Source organism: Euleptes europaea, chromosome 4, assembly GCF_029931775.1.
Source record: "Euleptes europaea isolate rEulEur1 chromosome 4, rEulEur1.hap1, whole genome shotgun sequence".
In the NCBI taxonomy this organism is placed as follows: domain Eukaryota; kingdom Metazoa; phylum Chordata; class Lepidosauria; order Squamata; family Sphaerodactylidae; genus Euleptes; species Euleptes europaea.
Window position 1 is genome coordinate 29,580,751 of NC_079315.1, and position 24,291 is coordinate 29,605,041.

The 24,291-nt window shown below is 43.6% G+C and overlaps 1 protein-coding gene across 1 annotated transcript in view; it reads left to right on the plus strand.

The window, feature by feature from the left end:
* The first annotated feature begins 397 nt into the window (after positions 1-397).
* The window catches only part of MUSK (muscle associated receptor tyrosine kinase), a 63,944-nt gene continuing 40,050 nt past the window's right edge, over positions 398-24,291 (plus strand). Inside the window, exons 1-5 of the mRNA XM_056848426.1 lie at positions 398-476; positions 6,013-6,139; positions 8,168-8,319; positions 9,515-9,642; positions 10,273-10,414. Of these exons, the coding sequence (XP_056704404.1) occupies positions 398-476; positions 6,013-6,139; positions 8,168-8,319; positions 9,515-9,642; positions 10,273-10,414 (628 nt within the window). The remainder of the gene's footprint in view (positions 477-6,012; positions 6,140-8,167; positions 8,320-9,514; positions 9,643-10,272; positions 10,415-24,291) is intronic.

Sequence of the window (24,291 nt, forward strand, 5' to 3'; positions counted from 1 at the left end):
TTTTTAAAAAAGGATCAAAGATGAGCACCAAGTATATTTGGCTTGGTCTGAGGCAAAGGCCTGACACATCGCACTGTACCCGGTCAAGCTATTATTTTAGAAAGGCATCGAAGCATTGTGCTCCTCACTGTTTGCTTAAAAGGAATTCTCGAGGGATTTGCATTCTCTTGTTTCATGAGCCCCACGTTTTGCTACTGACCTAAGTGGAAGCGCACCAGCTGGTTGTGTCCATCACTGCAGCCAAGTCGAAGAATTCCTGATTATTCTTAGAACCTACAGAGTCAGTGGCTGTGAAGAAACTTTGCAATGATCAGTGCTTTAAAATGAAACAGACAAGGAATATGCCTGTCTTTTTTGATTAAAGAAGACTATCCCCCTTTCTCCCTCTGGAGTAATCATGAAAAATTCGCTAAACATTCCATTTGTACATATCTTCACCCTGGCAGCCTTCGGCTTGGCTAAGAAACTCCCTAAAGGTAAACGGTTTGCATCTTTTCTTTGCTTGGCCATTGGCTGAGGATTTTGTATTTCTTTTTCATAGGGGAAAGCCCTTAGAGACATGTGCGAATGAACTGTTTTCTCTTGCGATTGCCTCTGTAATTGTGTTTGATAAATAACTACGGATAAATCTTGTTCCTTTTGTATTCATAAATAGTTGTAAACTGTGCTGTGATGAGTAAGGAATTCTTCTGATGGCCCTCGGAGTGGGAAGTATGTTTATCCTACGTATCATACCAAAGGCAAATGCTAAGATGGGAACAGCTGTACTATACTGTTAGCAGAGTATGTTTTAGGCTGCAATCCCATTCACATTTGCTGGGGAATGTTCCATTGAACTCAGAAGGAATTACTTCCCTGTAAACATACATAAGATTGAGCAGCATGGGTTGAACACTCTAAGATTAACTAAGATGAACACTCTAAGATTATCCCCATTTGTCTGTGTATATTTTTTAGACAACCATACAAATATTCATTACAGTCCTATGTGCAATTAAAGAGGTATTTCTAATTTATATCAATGAGACCTGTAAATGCATTATATATTACACACCATGTATGCACTGGAAGATTTACTACAGTCTCTTATATTACACACACACACACACACACACACACACAGGACTGTGATAGAATGATTGGCTTTTCTGTGATTATTCCTCTGGACTTAAAAAAAAAATGAAAGCCAGGTATAGGAGACTGAAGTTGGTAGAGGAGGACTGGCAAAATAACGTTTCCCTTCCTACCATTTGTTCTGTCAAAATTACATCTCCCCCCCTTCAGCAGTTTCCTTACCTGCAGGGAAAAAGATACAGTCATCTCCTATAATTCTTCCTATATGTTGTAAAGCAGCTTGGTTGGCGGGGATGTAATTTTGAGTGAACAAATGACATGAAGAGAACCCTCATCCTGTCATTCTTCTGTTCTTGATTGCAGCCTCCGAAGTTGCTTTTAAGTTTAAAAGAAGTTGGGAGAAGAGAAACATACAAGTATGTGAAATGTCTAGCTTGGCCATAGGCTATTGATTCTGCATATAGCTTTTATAGTTCAGGATTTATTCTTAGCAGTTATTTTTTCATGTGCACAATTGGGGTAAGAGGGGAAGAATTCCTGTTTATAAAAATATTCAGATGAAGTATTTGGTGAATTAAAATGGCAACATTAAGAAGGTGTTGGGAATGCTGATGTCAATAGCTTAGCCTATAAAAAAGGATCAGTTTCAAACACAATGCATTAATTCCTAGCCATGTATTTATTATTATTTAATATATTTCTCCCCCATCTTTCAGTGTACAAATCTTTCCAGGCTTTTAACAAAAACATAAAATGAACTAATACTATGAAGTCAGGAAAATTAATTTGTTATAAGGAAAACGCAGTAACAAACTGCAAGGCAACAAGAAACCAGTCATTAAAAGATCAGAACATTATCTTGATGTGATGCCCAAAGGACAATAAGATAGGTCCCAATTGAGCGTGCACAGAAAATGAATTCAATACCTGGCAGCCACCAAAGAAAAGGCCATATCTCAGGTAACTATATGCCTTCTGAAGTCTGGGTTAGGAGAGCTGATCAGATGTTCTGAAGATGATCTTAACTAAGTTGATGTGTCCACAAAAGTGTATTTGTTAGCTTTTAAAGTACCACAAGACTTTTTGTTGCTTAAATGCAATATAAATGAAATTGATTAAATTCATTTTCTTGTCATGCCTCTTTGTATAAAAGCCTTACTACTGTCCCTCAGACAAATAGCTATACTGGATCTCCCCAGAGTAAGTAAAAATACAAAAACAAAACAAAAGGTTTATGTGAATCCTCATTTGTCATGTATGAGACACTTAAGGTATAATGATCTATTCGAAAACTCTTAAGCCTTGGGGAAAGTAAAGGGTCCTTTCTCTATCCCCATGAGGGCTGTTTCCCCTAGCAGGAAACCTAAATAATAATAAGTGCTTGACTTTTGAATCTGCAAGAGAATTGTTTGCAATCTCATATTTGCTGCAGTCCTACTTACATTTCTTAAGTGTACTTAAAAAAAATTAGGAGTTCTCTTTTTAAATAGTAAGACCTGAATGGGTCTGAAATTCTAGTGAAGAGAGAAGGGGGCTTGGAATACATTACCAGACCCAAATTTTGACTGTGGAACAATAGAATTTGGTAAGGCTGTCAGGGGCCAGATACATTTAAAGCAGAAACCACATCTAGCTTTTGGGCTTTCAAGTAGCCTTCCCTGATTTTGTACTTTCCATCATGAGTGATGGGTGGCTCAATTTGGACAATGACAAGTGAAACGGGGAACTCTGAGAGAAAGTTATTCCTCCCAAGAGTTCTAACTTGGCCCATAATTGCTGGCCCCATTCCGGGATTTTTCATCCCATTTACTTGCTGGCAGCTGCTAATCCTCAGGCACTCTTTTCCTCCCCCTGTTCTCCTGACATTAGTCAGGGCCTAATTACAGGGCCCATGGCTCTTGGGACCTGGAACAGTAATATAAATGTTTCGTGTGCGGGAGGAGGTGAGCGGACTGCTTCCCTGCCGTTGCCATCACAGAGATGGTAAGGGGGAGAGAGAAAGAGAGAGGCTGCTACTGCCAGAACAGCCAGCAGCCAGGTAAGTGGAAGGGTGGCAGAGTATGGCTTAGACAGAATTCTTATCAAGAGAATGTCGTAGCCGTAATGCTCACATCGTATCGAAGGTCAGAGCTAACCAACAGCTAAGGTTCATGTTCCAAGTGAAGGAATGATAACTTTGGCGGCAGCAGTGAATTGTTTTCTGGCTCTCTAGCTGGAAAGAGTCACCTAGTCTTTTGGCGTGATGTCCATTTTGTGATTTACCTATGGGCAGGACTGGATTTTTGCATTCTGAGAAGGTTGGGGTTTTTTCCTCACCACTCACAGAGTTCCCAAGGTTTGCTGTAAGTTTAAAACATATATATGCTGCAATGTCCCACACATTGCTCTCAAGGTAGCTGCCAAAAAGAGGATAACAAGAAAGAAGATGTGTTATTAACCACCTTGGTCATTTTAAAAATTCGCCTTGAGCCTCAGTGAGAATGGTGGACTATAAATAATGTAAATAAATAATGAAGACCGGAGACCCCAGTACACAAGCTTTTTAAATAAGCAAATAATAATAATACTGGGGTTTAAGCTGCAGGTGTTTTCTTGGGTAGGGGGTATTAATGTAATTTTGTTGTATTTTGTATGTTTCCAATCCTGGAATTGTAAACTGTCTTCAGCACCAAGAGATAGGTGGGTAGGGTTGCGAGATCCCTCTTCGCCATCGGTGGGAGATTTTGGGGGCGGAGCCTGAGGAGGGCAGTGTTTGGGGAGGGGAGGGACTTCGATGCCATAGAGTCCAATGGCCAAAGCAGCCATTTTCTCCAGGTGAACTGATCTCTATCGGCAGGAGATCAGTTATAATAGCAGGAGATCTTCTGCTATTACCTGGAGGTTGGCAACCCTAAAGGTGGGACATAAATATTTGAATAAACAAACAGCAGTTGATGTAAAATATGGCAGCCTTTTGGCTGTAGCACTCCAATTTGAATATAGTCCTCCACTGCATCTAACCAAGAGGGAATTAAGTAGACCAACAAAAAAAAAAAGGAAAATATAATTTCAAAGCAACTTCTCAGACCCTCTATTCACCCTTCACAAGTAGAATTCAAAATACAAATATGTTTTTTTCAACAACAAGGGATAGGTAATTAAACTAGAATACATGTGTGCAATTCACTTCTTGTTAAATAACTGTCAGATAGGGCTTCTGACAGCTCCGTCCTCAAGCAAGATGGTTCCCCTGCAAACAAGATGGAGTTCTCCGTGCACTCCTCCCCCCCCCCCGGTTTTGCACACGAGCTCCGGCCAGAGATTTACAATTGTATTGGGACCCGCCCGTGTAAATCTTCGAGCTGATATCGGGTCCCGCGCACAAAGCCGAGAGCTCGACCATCTCCTCCACTGATTGCCCATGATTGTTTCTGTTTCAGTTTTACTTAAGTCGTTACCGGCAGGAAACGACTACATTGTCTCTTTTTTTCTGTAACCCTATTGTATCAGCCCTATAAATGTATCCCCACTCCCCCTGTCATGTATTCCAACCTTGCATGTCTCTTACTGAAATCACTGACTTCTGAAATAAATCTTTGAATCGCTGCTCTGCCTGGATTGAAGGTCTATTGCTGAAACGCTGTGAATTTGCTGAAGTCTGACAATAACACAGGAATCTTTATTCCATAGTTAACAATATTTCAACATTAACCAGAGGACTCAATTTGTAGAGAGCCTTTTTGTTTGCTCTCTTGAAGCTCATCTGCCTGACAACCGCAGCTGTCCCTTACTCTCTGTTTGGTTGTTCCTTCCCACCCATCACTGAAAGGAAGGACCTGTATCCTCACAATACACATATGAAAACTCAAACTTAGGCAACACCATCAGAAAGTGGAACAACAGAAGTGACAGAGTCTTTTACTCTCTTAGGCATTTTATGCATGGCTGTTTCACTCACGATCACCCTCCGACAATGTCGTGTCTTTGTTTCCAACCGTCAGAGGTCGCCTTGCTTTCCCCCTGCATTTTCCTGGTATCTGAAAATGCACGAAAAACATGGGGAAATGCAGGGGGAGAGCGAGGCAACCTCGGGCAGTTGGAAACAGCATGCATAATCAAAACAAAGACCCCAAGTCATCGGAGGGGTGACAGCAAGGGAAACAGCCATGCATAAAAGACCTTACTTTCTCTCCCCGAGGCTTTCTGCAAGTCTCTGACCTTTTTCACACAAGTTACTCCCCCCAGGTTCGAAGGTGTTAGGAAGCAGGGGTTTTTTTCCTGCTTCCCCACAACATCATGGTTCATGCATCTCTAGCGTTTTCCCTGGGTTTTCTCTAATCTTTCCCAAACCTGCTTTGTTGCAAAGTTTTGGAAAGATCACAGCAAAGATATGTTACTTTTGGTCACTGGGAATGTAGCACTCTAGGAATTTCTCCTATCGCTATGGTCTCAACCATAGATATCGGGGGAATTCCTAGAATACTGCTGATGCAGTGATATCACTTCTGGGTGATTATCCAGAAGTGACTTTGCTGTGTCATTTACACTTCCCTCCCCATGACCACCCCCCAATGAAAACTCCTGTGGGTTGCCGGCACGGGGCTGACAACCCTAGGATTCACATATGCCACAAAGAGTACCCTTTTTGTAAAATCCTGTCCTGTGAGAGGTCTGCATTTGCTGGTTTTAGGAAAGCTGTAAATGTTTTCCTGTTTTAGAAGGCTTTTCTGTCAGTTGGATGAGATTTTTTACAATATCAACCTGCTAGCATTATACTTTTACTACCAGTTGTTTCTGAATCGTGATTGCTTTATATCAATTATAATCAATTCTGACTTTTAAATTACTGTTAGCAGCTCTGGAGAAGGGGATTTACAAGGCACTGATTTAATTAGGCTCATGTTTCTTTCATTAACATTAGTCATTTGCTCAACCTGTCTTTATTTTTCTGTTTTGCAGCACCCACTATCTCTACTGCTCTTGAAACAGTAGACGCTCTGGTTGAAGAGGTAGCCACTTTTGTGTGTGTGGTAGAGGCTTATCCCCAGGCAGAAGTTACCTGGACCCGTAATAACATTCCTATCAGGTAAGAATTATATGCATGAAAAGAAGTACAAACAAGTTACCAATACTTTAAAGTCTAGAATACATAAAACAATGTCCAACAAGTATTTGGTCATTGATTGTTACATCCCATGGCAGCCCTTATACTCTGAGTGTACAATACTATAGGGCCACTACACACATTTTTAAAGATGTACATCCAATATATTTTACATGCACACCTAAAACTGAAATCAGTACATGCACTTGCCCGCACATGTGTCCTACACCCTAACCCTGATGGCAAACCTGCGTTTTTACCATGTAGCATGTGGAATGGTCCTGAAATAGGGTTGCAAACGGTGGGTTGGAAAACTCCTGGAGATTTAGGTATGGCGCCTGAGGAGGGCAGGGTTTGGGAAGGGTATAATGCACTAGGGTATAATGCCATATAGTCTCCCTCCAAAGCAGCCATTTTCTCTAGGTAACTGATCTGGTGATCAATTGTAATTCTAGGCAATCTCCAGGCCCCACCTGGAGGCTGGCAACCATATCCTGAAGATCATTCCATAAATAATTTTGTGAAATCAGTATATGGATGTTAAGTTTTCCATCTTGACATTTAGCGCCAGATTAGTTTTGCCTAATGTTTTAGCTAAACTATCATTACACAGGGCACCCTATAATAAAAAAGAACCTTTTCTGATTGCTCTGTTGCTACTGCATTTTCCTGTCATACTACTAATATAAAAACTTTGGTTGAAGTGTTAAGCACATTTAAGCATGTGTTTTAAGTTTTAAGTTCTCCATTGAAATCAGTGGGATTTAAATATGCATAACTTCGGCTTCCCTTTGGCTAAACCGTGCCCACTGGTTTTTGAGAGTGATACCACAATAAACATACCTTGTCAAGGGTGGGGAACCTTTTTTCGACAAGGGCCATTTGGATATTTATAACATCATTCGCGGGCCATACAAAATTATCAACTTAAAAATTAGCTGACTAAGCCCCAAGGAGGCAGCTGCCCCAGATGACACCCCCCCCCCCAGGATGGGCAAGCAGGCAGGCATCCAACTGGTGGCACACTCGCCCACCTGGTGGCACAGGATGGTCTGTTGCACCAGCCAGGCGTAGCCGTCCAGCCGCCACCCCTGCCTTAAGCAAATCCATGACAAACAGTGCAATTCTATGCAGAGTTACTCCAGTCTAAACCCATTGAAATGAACAAGCTTAAACTCTTTTAACTCTCTTTAGGATTGCACAGTCAAGATTCTGTGCAGTTTCCTGTTTCTGTGTAGCTTCTGAATAGCCAGGGGATGTGGTGATGATTCAGATCAGCAGTGGAGGGTGAAGTTCTCAACCTCCCCGTTGAAGTTTGCACTGTAGGGAAAAACATATTGGTGCTCTGTGAATTGCCTCTCCCACCTCATGCTTAGGGTTGCCAGGTCCCTCTTATACATCAGCGGGAGATTTTGGGGGTGGATCCTGAAGAGGGCGGGGTTTGGGGGAGGGACTTCAATGTCATAGAGTCCAATTGCCAAAGCAGCCATTTTCTCCAGCTGAACTAATCTCTATCGGCTGGAGGTCAGTTGTAATAGCAGGAGATCTTCTGCTATTACCTGGCGGTTGGCAACCCTACTCATGCGGCTGCTTTTAGCCTCTGAGGGGAAAGCTAAGGAAGATCCTAAATATGGATCTCCTGGATAACATCTATTTTGGCCCTCAGGGTCAGGTCAGGATGACTGTAAAGTTAAACAGACTTTTTAAAAAAAGCAATGTGTCCAAACTCAATAATTATTGGTCAGATGTTAGTTTGCACCCATAAGTAAACAAATTGAGATTGCCAGTACTTAGACCCAGCTAGTTTCTCATTGTTTGAATTGAACAAGTTCAGGTTTTATCTCGTAAAGAATGTTGTGCTGCCCCAGCAGAACGCGAAATGTTACATAGAAAATGTTTGTAGTAGTTAGCCCTTATTTTGGACATTAAGAGTTCTGTTGTCACTACTCAAAAGGGGCCTGGGGGCCGAGCTCCAGGCGCTGGACGAGACAAATGTTAATACATTTTCAGGCCCTTTGACACGCGATATAGCATACGTGAAAATGGGCAGCTCCTCACCATTCTGAGCGTGGAGGACAACGATGACGGGGTGTACTGCTGCACTGCAAACAATGGAGTAGGAGTACCAGCAGAAAGCTGTGGAGCACTGCAGGTGAAAATGAGTAAGTATAAGCATATTACACCTATCAAGGCCTAACCAAACATGACATTTTGCACATGTACTCTTACAGGCAGTTGTAAATTTCCTGTTTGGCTGGGGTTGGATCCAGACTAAATTGGCAATTTCCACCAATTGCCCCTTCCTGCTGCAGACTCCCCTGATGTTGTTCCTCGGGATATCCTCTCCCCCAGGAGCACCATTTTGTGGTGGTTGGTAGACTGCACTGGGAAAGGGGAGGCAGAAAAATTCTGTTTCACTGATGGAAAATTTAGTTTGGATTAGGGTTGCCAAACTCCAGGTGGTGGCTGGAGATCTCCCACTATTACAGCTGATCTCTAGGTGACAGAGATCAGTTCACCTGGAGAAAATGGCTGCTTTGGCAATTGGACTATGGTGTTGAAGTCCCTCCCCTCTCCAAACCCCACCCTCTTCAGGCTCCACCCCCCAAATCTCCAGGTATTTCCCAATCCAGAGCTGTCAACCCTAATTTGGATCCAACACATGGTTTTAATCCTCAGTTTAGGATTGCAGTCTCACTTGCCTCTCTTCCGAGATTATTCTTCCCTTAGTGGATCCTTTCCCCCCCTTGCAGTCCAGACCTTCCCAAACAGTCCCCTGTGCACATGGTTGGAGCAGGGATGGATATGTTTGACTGTAGATTCTAGGCCTTCAACGTGCTTTCCTGCTTTGCACTGCCCTCATGGGCAGAGAACCCCCAACTTGATTTGGGTCACACATAACACTTAGCAGAGCTCTGAGAATTACTGCTCTTGTATGTAGATCAGTGGTTCCCAACCTTTTTTTGACCAGGGACCACTAGGACTTTTTTTTTCGGTGCAGGGACCCCAAGGTTCAAAATAAAAATTCCGAGAATTTGAAAATAAACTTTAATCATAACTGTTAGTTAAACATTAAACTTAGAATAATATTTGAATATATATTTTTATAATAGAGAACTTTTAATTGAAAACATTAATTTATTATGGGTTTATAACTTTGTTTCGCGGACCTTAATTTAGTTCTCACGGACCCCTGGGGGTCCACGGACCCCTGGTTGGGAACCAGTGATGTAGATCCTTCCCGAGTCATAAGATGTTGAAAAATAGTGAAAGTACATTTACTTGTAATATGTTAGTTGTGTTGCTTTTGGATGTGTGCTTGTCATCTCGATTTCATTTTGGCCTTTTAAATTTTAGAACCCAGAATAACTCGTCCACCTTCCAATGTAAAGATAATCGAAGGTTTAAAGGCTGTTTTTCCATGTACTACTATGGGGAATCCCAAACCTTCAGTGTCATGGATCAAAGGAGAAAACGTTATAAAGGTGAGTAGATGTTAGAATTTAAACATAATCAGTCATCCTATTGTTTGGAAGGGACTGTGTCTCAGTGGAAGAGCATCTGCTTTGCATGCAGAAGATTCCATGTTCAATCCTTGGCATCTCCAGTTAAAAGGCCTCCACCTGAGACCTGGGGAAGTGTCTGCCAATCTGAGTACTCAATACTGACCTTGATAGATAGAGGATCTAATTCTGTGTTAAGGAACATTGTATTTCATATGGGGTTGGTTTGGTGGGGCTGCTGGGTGTAAAAACCAAGATTGGCTCATATGCTGAAGGTCCCTCACAGATATTCTATCCCTTCTCAATGTGGGCCCTCTCATTTGAGAGCCAGCATGGTGTAGTGGTTGAGAGTTGTGGACTTTAATCTGGAGAACCAGGTTTGATTCCCCACTCCTCCACATAAGCGGCAGACTCTAATCTGGTCAACCAGGTTTGTTTCCCCACTCCTCCACATGAAGCCAGCTGGGTGACTTTGGGTAGTCACAGTTCTCTCAGAACTCTCTCAGCCCCACCTATCTCACAAGGTGTCTGTTGTGGGAAGAGGAAGGGAAGGAGATTGTAAACTGGCAGAGAAAGTTGGCATATAAAAACCAACTCTTCTTCTTATGGCAGGAGAGTACTCGGATTGCCATTCTTGAATCGGGCAGTTTAAGGATTCATAATGTTCAAAGAGAAGATGCTGGCCACTATCGATGTGTGGCAAAGAACAGCCTTGGAACAGCCTATTCAAAACCTGTAATTCTGGAAGTGGAAGGTGAGTGAGCAACATGCATAGAACAGTTATATAAGGACTTAGCTTTTGGCCCAGTATTTATAACTGAAAGCATATGTGAGAGAATATGTGAAAGGTTAGAAGAGAAACCGAGCCAGTAGCTTGGTTCCAAGAATGCAGTAAATGCTAATTGAAAAGGGAGAGCAAACGGTAGGTTTTTCATTGGAAACTGTGAATGAAAGAAACATATCTTGTGAGTTCTTCTCATGGCGCAGATAGAAGGATGTAAGTTCCAGTGCAACCTTACAGGAGAGTTACTCCAGTCAAAGCCCATTCAAACTGGGTGGCAGTTTGTAAATTTCACCAATCACTGACAGTTTAAACTTTTAGTTATATATTAAACAATTTTAATAACCTTATTTATTATTTTTCTTGTGTTTCCCTTAAATTGCAAGTTAAATTATGAGTGGGAGTTAACTTTAATATACATATGAATGAGCTAGCAAGGTGTAGTGGTTAAGAGCAGCAGACTCTGATCTGGAGAACTGGGTTTGATTCCCTCACTCCTCCATGTGAAGCCTGCTGGGTGACCCTGGGTTCTCTAAGAACTCTCTAAGCCCACGCAGAGACAGACAATGGCAAACCACCTCTGAACATCTCAGCTGTGACTTGACAACACTTTCCACCACACACACACACACACATGCTCACACACGCACACACATATATATCCCCCTGGTTTTTTTTTTACACCTGTTTCGAATTTTGCTGTGATTTGTGCTGGTCTATGACTATATTAAAGAGCCCCGTGGCGCAGAGTGGTAAGCTGCAGTACTGCAGTCCAAGCTTTGCTCACGACCTGAGTTCAATCCCGACGGAAGTTGGTTTCAGGTAGCCGGCTCAAGGTTGACTCAGCCTTCCGTCCTCACTGGCAAACCACCCCATAAACAAAGTCTGCCTAGTAAACATCGGGATGTGACGTCACTCCATGGGTCAGGAATGACCTGGTGCTTGCACAGGGGACATTTACCTTTTACCTATGACTGTATTAATAAAGACTGATTGATTGATGTATCTCTTATAGACCTTCTAGGCTAGCAACACATATTATCTGTGTGTTTTCTGTAGGTTCCTAGCAAAACTTCAGAGCTATGTAATGGGTAAATGTTAAATAAATAACAATGACAGTCAAATTAGTAGCAGTTACATATTGCGGTGAATGGCAACTCTGGAGTCCAAGATGTCCACTTGTTGTAGACTATAGTCCACTACATTGCTGCCATTGAATGCAATTAATATTTTAGTAACTGTAATGTTTTGATTCATGGCACCTCTTGAATCCTTTGGATGTGCATACACGACACTTAAATCTGTTGGGTTTTTTGATGAGTCTGGTGTTCTTTGCATTGGTTTGCAGACAGTTCTGCGGCTTTTCGGTAATATGACCAGAAATACATGTTTCAGATATGCATTTGTACGTGTATTTGGGGACACATCGTGTACAAATGCGAAGTGAGGATAAGGGATATCATTTAAAACACAAAGCAGATGCTAGTGCAGAGGTCCTGAACTCATAACCACTGTTCCCAAAGGGAACATTTTCCCTAGCTGGGAATGATACTGGAAGTGAAACTAACTAGAAAAATGAGGTGGTGGATATATGTCAAAAAGGGAGCTCAGGCATCCCTTTCCCACTTTAAATCACAAATAACACCACTTATTTATATGTGATCGGAGAGGTTTCACATCTCCAGACTGAGGTTCACTGCCATGACCTTAAAACCCTTTACAAGCCAGGCCCTGCATATCTGAAGGACTAACTCTACCCATAAGGCCCCATGCGCCAACTGCAGTCCATGGATAGCCACCTCCTGGCTGTTTCCCTGATTAAGGTAGCTTGCCTAGTATCAACTCAAGTTTGTGCTTTTTCTTTTATAGCTTCCACCCTATGGAACGGGCTGCCTAAGGAGATGAGGGGCTAACATCTCTAGAAGTTTGTAGGAGCTGCTACAATGGCCATTTTATTTGCTAAGGCTTTTAATGGGTATAGGCTGCAGACCTTTTAGGAGGGGTCAATTGGAGTTTTATTGTATTTTGTATGTTTAAAATTTGGATTTGCAAGTACTTTGAGCCATGGGTAAAAGCAGGATTTAAAATTCAACCAACCAATCAGTCATGAAGTACTATATAGTTACGAGTTCATGTAGCAGCATTTTTCAGTGGTAGGAAAGTGAACTGTGTTTGTTGATGATGTGAACACTAATTAATTTTATATAACAGTACCCGAGAGTTTCATTGTTAGCCATCAATAAACCCTGGTACATTGATCCAGTTGGTGAAATACGAAAGGCCATCAACTGTATTTAGAAAGGATTCAGTCACCTGAAGGCAAATGGAGATTCCTCTAGAGCTGAGAACAACATAAGCATCTTCTAATGAGAAGATAGACATGAGCTTCTCAGGGTCGGTGGGGAAATGTGGAATAAGGAGGAGAGTTCAACATCACAAATCATTCATCTTTTGTGGATAACCATGCTTGATAATCTGGAATAGAAGACAAAGCAGGAAATAAATCCTTCCAAAAGAGCAGAAAGTCTGTGAGCAATTTCAGTACTGTCTCTTGGCAGGCTTTATATATATATACAATCCTATTCAATTGCCCACTAGTAGCATTGAATTAAAGGATTTGGGGCTTCTGTGCCAGATGGCGGATATGATGTTTACAAAAAAACAAGAGTAGAAGTGGAGAAAAGAGAGCACGAAGGGGCATGGATATAGAAGAAAGTAGGTGGAGCCATTTTGGTGTAGTGGTTAGAGCAGGGGTCCCTAATGTGGTACCCATGGGTGCCATGGTGCCCGCTGACACCTTTCTTGGTGCTAGGGTTATCAGCTCTAGGTTGGGAAATACCTGGAGATTTTGGGGGTGGAGCCTGAGGAGGGTGGGGCTTGGAGAGGGGAAGGACTTCAATGCCATAGCCAAAGTGGCCATTTTCTTCAGGGGAATTGATCTGTCGCCTGGAGATCAGTTGTAATAGCAGGAGATCTCCAGCGACCACCTGGAGGTTGGCAACCCTACTCGGTGCCCACCAAGTGTTTTAAGAAAGTGGGTGGTACTCTTTCCCAGTAGGGATTCCGATTGCCCACTGAAGATCTGATTGGCTATGCAGAATAAAATAACATTATTTCAGTGGCACCTGCCACCACAGTGTGCTTTGTATTCTCTCACTCTTACTTCCCAGTGTATTTTTTTAAAAGTATCCCTCTTTTCCCCTGCACTTGAGCTTCCTCGGTGTGCGTGGCTCTGCCTCCTATGGCAGCCATTTTGTGGTTGTGACCACCACCCTGTGTCACAATCCCAAGGGTGCCCACAGGCTCAAAAAGGTTGGGGAACCCTCAGTTAGAGTGTTGGACTAGCATCTGAGAGACCCAGGTTCAAATCCACATTGTGCCATGAAACTCACTGGGGAACGTTGGGTTAATTGCTCTTTCTCTCAGCTTAATCAACTTCATAGAGTTGCTTTGAGAATAAAATGTGGAAGGGGGACAATGTATGCTACCCTGAGTTTCTTCCAGGAAGGATGGGATAAAAGTGTACTGGACAGATAATATGTATCAGCAAGAGAATGAAAACATCTGAAGGTCAATAGAAAAATGATTAGATACAATAATGGAAGAAAGACATACACGAAATTGAGCAAGCAGGCTGACCATTAGACTGGCTTCACCGTGGTGTTGTTCATGAGCCATCAGTACCTGATCTTCAGAATATGATAAAATAAAGACATCATGGCTCATTTCCGTTGTATCTCCTCATTGCCCAAGTTTTGTCTCTGTATCACAGCAAACCCTTTGTTGTATATTTGCTGTGAAATTCTAGCAAAGATTCATTGCAGGATGAAAAACTGCAATGTTTGAGTCAACAGTTATGTAGCATCCATGCTTATGAATATGGAGCTCCTGTTTAATGCTGTGTCTTACCAAAGCTAAGCATTGCCCTTAGATTTGATCACAATGGCAACTAATTGACGTCGTTCAAAAAATATGGCATGTGCAGGGTATTTGTTAATGGTTAGAATATTCATATGGTTTCTCCATTTTTTTGTTGTGCAGCTCTTAATGAGACAAATGCAACAGATGGAGGTCTGTGTGCTGTGCTTTAGTGACTGTAGTGTTAATGATTGTTGCAGTGGCAATATTCTCAGTCTACTTGGTTGATGGTACTAACAAAGGTCGCTGGGATGGACAAGGGAATAGGGAACATGTGAGAAAGTTGACAATAGGGCTACTGCAAGCAACTGTATACTCAGCAGAACCCTATTAGTCTACTCATTAGCTCACAAATTCATCCTGTGTATTCACTGCATAGTGTGTTGTCAGTATAACCCTATGTGAATTGCATCCCCCTTTATCCAAATGTCTGAATGATTTGGAAGTGCCCCCACCCTGGAAAAATGAGTTTACTGTACTAGTAAACAGCACCTCTTTGGCAGTTGTGACAACTGCCCATTTACACATTTCTTTTGCATATTTATTTATTCAATGACAATTTTATCCTGCTTTTCTCTTGCAAAGAAAGATTTTTAGCAGTTTGATCTGATTATAATTTAACTTGAATAATGTTTACTGTTGATAACTAGGCAAGCTATGATAATTAGAATAAGAGCATATCTATACAGTCAATTGAGATTTTTAAAAATACAACTTTAACTGCATGATTAAGTGTATGTGCTAAGCAGAGACAATGAGGTACATAGGTGGGATAATTTCAGCAGTTGCACTCTTAGAACATCAAAGAAATCAAATTGATTATGCAAGCACTGATATAGTATTTTCTAAAGGTGGAGAGTGAAAGTCCCTGGTTCTAGTGAAGTTTCTGACTATATTCCCTTAGGCAGTAACAGCACATTGTTTTCTTCTTGAAACGAAATGCATTCCAGATGTAGACCAAGTGACGTTAATGGGATTATCTTAAGGGCGAGGCCACTGAAGATCAATATACAAAGCTGGCCAAAAAAATCACAGCAAATCCCACAATATTAGGGTTGCCAGGTCCCCCCTGGCCATCAGCTAATGGGGGGGGGGTTAGGGTTGCCTGCTCCAGACAGGAAACTCCTGGAGATTTGAGAGTGGAGCCTGGGGAGCACAGGACCCTCAGTGGGATACAATGCAAAAGAGCCCACCCTCCAAAGCATTCATTTTCCCCAGGGGAACTGGTCTCCGTAGTCTAGAGATGAACTGTAGTTCCAGGAGAAGTCCTGGAGGTTGGCATCCCTGCACAATATAAATATATTTACATTTAACATTTTGATATAGATATATTTGAACATGAATAATATTTATTATTGAATGTCAGGGAAGCTATGTGTGTAAAATGCCATCAAGTTGCAGCCAATTTATGGCAACCCAGTAGGGTTTTCAAGGCAAGAGACTACCGACTACCGAGAATTATCCATTAGAGCCCAATACTGCAATCCTATGTAGAGTTATGCCTTGACCTGGATAGTCCAGGCTAGCCCGATCTTGTCAGATCTTGAAAGCTACGCAGGGTCGGTCCTGGTTAGTATTTGGGTGGGATTCCACCAAGAAATACCAGGGCCACTATGCAGAGGCAGGCAATGGCAAACCATCTCTGAGTGTCTCTTTGAAAAACCTACAGGTTCGCTATAAGTTGGCTGTGACTTGACGGCACAAAAAAAGTAGAGTTATATCCTTCTGACTGTGAAGTCATTGGGCTTAGAAGGGTTAACTTTGTTTAGGACTGCACTGTTACACTCCCTCCCAAAAACACAGCAATAATTCTGGGAGGATTAGTATTTTATAACAGAGAACAAGCTGCAGGTCTGTAGTATACATACATTTACCCTCAGTGGAAAATAGTTGCACATTTTGTATTTCAGTGGAAGGGAGAGGCTTGGAGATCCTCAGCAAAATTCAAGGAATGTTTGGTACACGTGAGATTAAATTTCTTGACATTCATTTTAAGACTCTTACTTTTTTAATATAACAAGGCCATCTACTCTAGACAGTCATCCCACTGTCTGTCTTCCTTCCTTCCTTCCTTCCTTCCTTCCTTCCTTCCTTCCTTCCTTCCTTCCTTCCTTCCTTCCTTCCTTCCTACCTACCTACCTACCTACCTACCTACCTACCTACCTACCTACAGAATGCTTGCTTTTCGTGTGCATACCTAGACCTTAACTGTTTATAAAACTAGCTATCCAATGAATATTACCAATGGCTCATTGGCAATGAGCTAGCCAGAAAACAGCAAATCTAGATGGATTCCATGGAGTCTTAAACATGAAGAGGAAAAAGTGTCCTTTCTCACCTTCCTTGAATGGTGTGCCTTATTAAAGATATATGGCATGGATATCTATGTCTGTCTACTATATCTATCTAGATTGGCCATTCCCACAGCCTCTGGCAAGGTAATGATATATTTAAAAGCACAGAATGTAACTGCCCTGGCAAGCAATACAAACTGCACAAATCTCCTGTGTATTTGATCCTCTGTAATGTGCAGGTTGTGCAACCAATGCTACAGATTTGTGTCTTTATCAGTGATGGTGTCAGCATTCCTTCAGTAGCAGTTCACTGCTCAGATATAAAATCCATCTGTTCATTGGTTAAACATAGAGGTTCCCCGTCTATTACAGGGTTTCTACTTCAGACCAAAAGAAATTAAGTTCTTGGGGATATTGCTATAGTTGTGCACTTGGGTATAGCTGATCCATATGCATACCAGAGAATCTCCCCGCAAAGTTGGTTTTCCTGAACCCGAATAGACCCGAAAAAAAATCGGGTTCGGAATTTCGGGATAGCAGCAGTTAAAGGTGTTCAGGCTTGTTTTTTTTAAATCTCCTTTGAAGGTTTCCTAGGAAACAAGAGGGAGAGGAGATGAGGCAGTTGTCACAGGCTTTTCTGGATTGCCACTGATTCTGCTGTGCTTGCAAAAGTGCCCTTCAGCTTGATTTTTTTCTGCTAGGATTCTCTGCTTGGCATTAGTTCTGTTGGGCTTGCCACATTGGCTGGGATTCCTGGGTTCTGCATTGGTTCTGTTAGGGCTTGTTGTTGGTTCTTGGCAAGGGAGGCATTGACCATCCCTCTATTAACCCAATTCTTCCCTCTTCCCTGAGCTCAGCCCAGGTGAAATCTCCGAGCATAAGGCAAAGCGTGGGACACACAACCTTGGTTTCTCTCACAGCCAATTACAAAGCATCGTGTAAAGAGGCGGGGATTCAAATGCTTCCTGCTTCCTCTGAACTCTTTCTGAGCAGAAGAAAGGCTTTTTAAAACCAAAGCTTGGATTTCTACCCCCCCTTTCAGATTGCTCCATTTTTTTTTGTTCTTAAAATGCTTTTTTATGTAGCAGTTGGATTTTGGGAGGGGGATTTTCTCTCACCGCAAGCTCTACAAAGTAAGCCAATTACAAAGCAGCATTTAGAGGGGCGTGGACTTGATTTGAGTTTGGAGACTTCTGGTGCATAGTTTTGCAACAGGAAAGTGTGGGTCCAGCGAGCAATGAACCTCAGTTAAAACTCCCATGCATAAACAACCTATGTAGTCTTCTTGTTGTGTGAGCAGCATTGTTTGCAGAGGGAAACAGCAGCCAAGGAGCCAGTGTAAGCTCTTTTCCTGAGCACTGGGTACCCTTTACTATCTGCACTTGCAAGAAGGGCTACTGAAGTTAACCAGGCTGTTTAGGGTGAATTAAAGAGGGTGACCCATAAGAAGGGGGAGCAGGGGCCTTGAAATGTTCCCCATCAAATGTTAGCATCTGGATAGCAGACAGAGCAGACACTTTGGGGAGTTGTCTTTCTATTTAAATTATAGCAAGCACGTATAAAATAGCAAACCCTTCCCTCTTTTTTTCCTCCTTTGTCCTCTTGGGGGGCATCTGTAGATGTCCACCCTAACCCAATAGCAAAGCAAGCCCAAATCTTGTATCTTCTTTGAGAACTAGCTACAACTGTCCTGCACTCTGGCATCACTAGACTAAAATCTGCTTTATTTATTTTTCACTTCCCTCAAAAGCTTGGAAGTTGATAAGCTAGTAAAGCTATGGATTTTGGTATTTCACTTAGAATCATAGAATCATAGAGTTGGAAGGTACCACCAGGGTCATCTAGTCCAACCCTCTGCACAATGCAGGAAATTAACAACTACCTCCCCCCGCACATCCCCAGTGACCCCAACCCTCCCCCCGCCATGCAGGATCCCACAATCAAAGCACTCCCGACAGATGGCCATCCAGCCTCTGCTTAAAGACCTCCAACGACGGGGACTCCACCACCCTTCGAGGCAGTGCAGTGTGGGGGTTCAGACTTCAGAAGACTCCACAACTCACAGGCAGAGCTTGGCAATGTTGCCTTTTTGTAGCCAGTTAGTTAGTTGTTTGTTTATTGCATTTCTATCCCGCCCTCATTCCTGGCAAGCCGGGCACAGAGCGGGTAACAACAAGATAAAACATAGATTAAAACATATATTAAAACATACTTTAAAATCATTTTTCGTTATACATTAAAACAATAGAACAAGATGGCATTCCCTTTCGTTTGCAGCCACTAAAAACTTAAACAGGCCTGGAGAACAGTGGACCCCAGCCTCACAACCCCTGAGACTCTTAAATCTATACAAGCCCCCTTTCTGCCTTGCACTCAATATCACAAGTGCCTTTGGACTGTAGGGAAGTGTAGTAAAAATTGTCACTGCTTGGTAGGTCTGTACGGACCACACATGCACATTGGTAAGCTGCCCCTCAGTAAACAGCTGTCTGTATTGATCCCAATACTCCAGGAGAGCAGGGTTGTGGTAAGGTTTTTCCTAACAGCTTGGCAAGACAATACAGATGATCAGCTTGCCAAATGATTATATATGCACCATAGTATGCTACTATTTGGGGAAGGGTTGTCTGTATTTACTTACTACCATTACAATCCCTGGAATAGAAGCAGCATGAAACTAGCGTGAGCCATTCTTGCATTCAGAAGCCCTGGCTGTAATGTAATGTTCTGAATTGGAAACTCTCTGGGCAAAGGCCATCCCCTCAGTTTTCTGTCCTACACTTGTGCAGATATTAAAATAAGTGGTGACCCATAGCTTCTGTATGTTCCCAGTTTGAAAAAAGGAGAAGGATGCTTTTCTTTTGAGGTTTCTGTCATACCGATACAAATTAGTGTTCCCTCTGCAGATAAGCTTTGAAGCAAGTGCTTAGGGACACTTCAGGGCTATCACTTTTTATTATCAATCCTGGTAGTTTCCTGGTTTCAGTAACTGCTCTGACTGATTCATCATAGCAGCAAGCTAAACAGGGAAGCTTTATCTAAGAAGGGGCGGGAAATAATAAGTAAGTTCCAAGGGCAATTCCAACATGCTAAAATGCCCATTAAGAAGTAGGAATGAGGCCCTTCTTCTCAGGGCTCTCCTGACAGTTGTAAACATGAATACGAAAGCCTTTATTGGCATTAAAAAGGAAACGTACAGTGGAGTTTACAGTAAAATCATGATATAAAATATGCAAGAATCATATGATAAGGTTTACTATAAAATCATTTTTATAGGAACGTACAAATCCCACTAGATTAGTTATTTAATCCTGCAGTTGTAAACAAATATTCTACGTTTAGCTTCATTCTGACAAAAATACTCCAAGAAGTTCTTTGCTCCAGTTTCTAGAATCCCCGCTGGTGCTCTTCTAGCACTCACAGGCCTGTTCTTGGCTACAGTTTTCCCTCAGCCCTTTCTTTTCTCTTTCCCCCCTCCTTTTCTGTCTGCCCTCTCAGGAAACAGGCCACTGTTTCTTAGGTCAGAGTTGGGGACTGTTGGGAGTTGTAGCCCCTCAGATACCCCATTACATTTACCCAGTTCTTGTCCAGCAGTCAAAAGTGCATGAATGAAAAGGATCCTAATTTGGCAGCGGAGCTGTGAACACATGCCCCCCCTTAATCTTCTACATGTGAGCAAAGGCACGCCTTATGTGCATAGAACAAAGTCCAGCACTGGCATGAAGATAACTTCCTTACTCATTTCCTTAGGAAGGTAATTCGAACACATCTTATCCTTGCATGCACTTGCCTTTGGGGATTTGCTGTGTGTATAGCAATGAGTAATTGTATTACTGTGGTTCTATGTGGACCTACCAGATAGAAATAGGTTACATTTTATAGAAAATACCTTGGAGTTCTTCTAAACTGGTTCTAAGTCATTTGTAGCAAAGCTGTGAGGACCCCAGTCTCCTCTCCCAACTCCCCCCCCCCTCAGCTGACTGCTGCTAGTGGCCTGGCTGAAGGTCTCTTTCTTTCTTCCTCATTTCTTTTTAATCCAGCCTTCTTCTAGGAGCTGACAGCAGAGTACAGGGTTCCCCCTAGGGTTGCCAACCTCCAGGTACTAGCTGGAGATCTCCTGCTATTACAACTGATCTCCAGCCAATAGAGATCAGTTCACCTGGAGAAAATGGCCCCTTTGTCAATTGAACTCTATGGCATTGAAGTCCCTCGCCTCCCCAAACCCCGCTCTCCTCAGGCTCCACCCCAAAAATCTCCAGGTATTTTCCAACGCAAAGCTGGCAACCCTAGCTCTCCCTGTTATATCCCCACAACAATCCTGTGAGATAGTTCAGGCTGTGAGAGATGACTAGCCCAAGGTCACCTAGTGAGCTTAATGGCAAGGTCAAAGTTCGTTTGTTTGTTTGTATTTGTATCCCACCCCTCTGCAACTGTGGGTTGGTCTGGGTGTGCATACGATGCTTGCGCGTTTGCCTGGTCAGAGCTCTGCAGATCCATGGATTGTGGAGTCTTTGTCCCCGTCAACCCGACAGTAACATTGGAAGGATTGTCTGTGCCCTCAATTATGATTGCCAACGGGGGATACCCAATGAGGCGCTGGCTGATGAAGCCTTTTGGGAGGGCAAAGGACTTCCGAGAATGGACATTTGATTATTCCTTATGCTGGGCATGAAATGTGGTAGAGCAATCCTTTGGCCATCTGAAAGTGCGCTGGCGCTGCCTTTATGGGTCTCTTTCTGTTGCCAAGGTAAATGCCACCCCTATCATAACTGCATGTCGTATTCTGCACAACATTTGTGAGCAGAAGGGGCATGAGTGGAGAGCTGGGGAAACCCAGACCTAAGCTCGCAGAGTGCAGTGATGCCCCAAAAATTGTATGGGCAATAGCATGGGGAATTTCCAGAGATGCTGTTATAACCCACCAACTTCTTACCGTATATACTCGGGTATAAGCCGACCCGAGTATAAGCCGACCCCCCAAATTAGAGGCCAGAAAAGGGAATTTCTTATTGACCCGCATATAAGCCGAGGGGCAATAAGAAATTTCCTTTACCCTCAATGCTGCGCTCTAAAATGGCGGCTGCCATTTTAGAGCGCAGGGCCCCTGCCCCGGGTCGCCCTCCCGCCGCCTCCCAGGCCCTCCCGACCCACCCCGACCCCAGTGCCATCCAAGGGGGAAAGGGGGAAAAGCCCCTGAACCCACTACTTACCTGGAGAGGCGGCGAAGCGGCGGCGGCGTGTCCTTCCTGGGCCGGCAGGAGGCCCCATCCAGGCCGCTGCCGGCCGGAGGAAGGCACCCAGGCGCGTGGGCGGTAGTGGCGCGACGGGCAGGGGCCTCCCATGGCCCCTCCCGGTGGGGAAAATGCGGCGGGGGCCGGGGAGGGCCGGGGCAGCCTTCCTGCGACTGCAGAGAGGCTGCCCAGGGCCCCTCCCGGCGGGGGAAAATGGCGGCGGGGGCCGGGGGGGCAGGGCAGCTTCCCTGCGGCTGCAGAGAGGCTGCCCAGGGCCCCTCCCGGCGGGGGGAAATGGCGGCGGGGGCCGGGGGGGCCAGGGCAGCTTCCCTGCGGCTGCAGAGAGGCTGCCCAGGGCCCCTCCCGGCGGGAGAAAATGGCGGCGGGGGCCGGGGAGGGCCGGGGCAGCCTTCCTGCGGCTGCAGAGAGGCTGCCCAGGGCCCCTCCCGGTGGGGGAAAAGGCGGCGGGGGCCGGGGGGGCAGGGCAGTCTCTCTGCGGCTGCAGAGAGGCTGCCCAAGACCCCTCCCGGCGGGAGAAAATGGCGGTGGCTCGGCGGCGGCGGTAAGTTCCCTCCTCCCTCCTCCCTCCTTCCCCCTTCTACCGTATTGACCTGTGTATAAGCCGAGGCCGGCTTTTTCAGCCCTTTTTTTGGGCTGAAAAACTCGGCTTATACACGAGTATATACGGTATATGCCTTGCAACGCAATTTAGTTTTGGTTCGACACTCTACTGCCGATGTATTATGCCCCCTCTGCTTCATCTACTCCACAATTTTTTCAAAAACATCCTTTTTTTGGTGGGAAAAGCCCAAAGCTTCCTGTACCTTGGCTTCTCCCCAGATGGAGATCAGAGCCAGTGTCTCTTACTCTCTCCGGGACACACTTTCCCGAGCACCTTGAGGAGGAATTGTGCCTGCCATAGCTCAAATGAAAGAAGCGCCCAAAAGCAAGGTGCAGTTTTGCTCTGGAAAAATGGAGCCTCATGCTGCCGAGGCCTGCAAGATAACAACAACAAACAACAAACAAACACTTTATTGCGGCCTTGCCAGAAAAATACATATGGTTAGTTAAACGGGCAAATATACTCATATACATACTTTATAGGCCTGCAAGATAAGTGTGCTTCAAAAATGGCCTGAACCTTGGCTCTCTGGTTGGAGGAAGGCTTTTCCCACGCCCCCTCACAGTTACTGCCCACAGGTCGACATGGATGCACGAGAAGGCAAAGAAAATGGCGCTGATCACGGATGACATTTTCAATAAAGCAACATACCGACTCACAATCCACCACATAAGTTGCCCATGCCACTTATTCCCCTTCATTCATTGTGAATACACAACATGAAATTGCTAAACGCATGCCGTGTTCACAGCAATCTGTGTGTTTATGCAAAGGTTAACAGTAAACATTGAACATAAAACGGGATGCAGTAGACAAGGGACCTGATTCAACAATTTGTTTTGATGATAAATGATCTTAATCGCTTTAAATAACAAAAGAAAATAATAGATGAATGGGAGGTTGATGATGAAAAGGGGACAATGGGGGGTGGGATGGAGAAGGCCTAAGTGATAGAAGATTTTGTTCCTGGTGGGGTGGTTTAGCAGAATGGTGGAGTGGCTGGAGCGGGGATGGGAGAGCGAGAAAGGCTTTTTTTTATCATTCCATTGAATGATAAAACATCATGCATAACCCTGACAGAGAACTGAGACAATCGCGGTAGAATCATGAGACAAACCAACCATGCATAAAAGACCATAGTTTGATTGGTGGCTTCATGCAATAAGTCTGAGGACCAACATCTTGAACATCTTAGGGGAGGGGCTGTGGCTCAGGGGAGGGGCTGTGGCTCAGTGGCAGAGCCTCTGTTTGGCATGCAGAAGGTCCTAGGTTCAATCCCTGGCATCTCCAGTTAAAGGAACCAGGTAAATAGGTGATGGGGAAAACCTCTGCCTGAGACCCTGAAGAGCCGCTGCCGGTCTGAGTTGACAGACTTTGATGGACCAAGGGTCTGATTCAGTATAAGTCAGCTTCATGTGTTTATGTGTTCAAATAAGGGACCATTGAAACTAATTATATGTGATGGGGGAAAATAATTTCAGTAGAAATAAATTCAGAATTGTGAATAATGCATATTAAACTAGTATGGAATAATAATGCATATTAGACTAGTATGGAATTTAGCAAAACAGCAGGTTGTGTATGTTGCTGAAATTCTATACATCCTAACTGTAGCTCTGATTTGTCTAGTCTTTGTTTTGGTTTGTCCTTGTTTTTAGGTTAAGTCCCTGTTTGTTGGCAGGTTACTGAATGATATTGGCACATGATAATAACAGTTAGCTTGTTTTTTTGCATACCCCATGCAAAACCAGCAACTGTTTGTACAAAAACCAACCTTCTCTGATT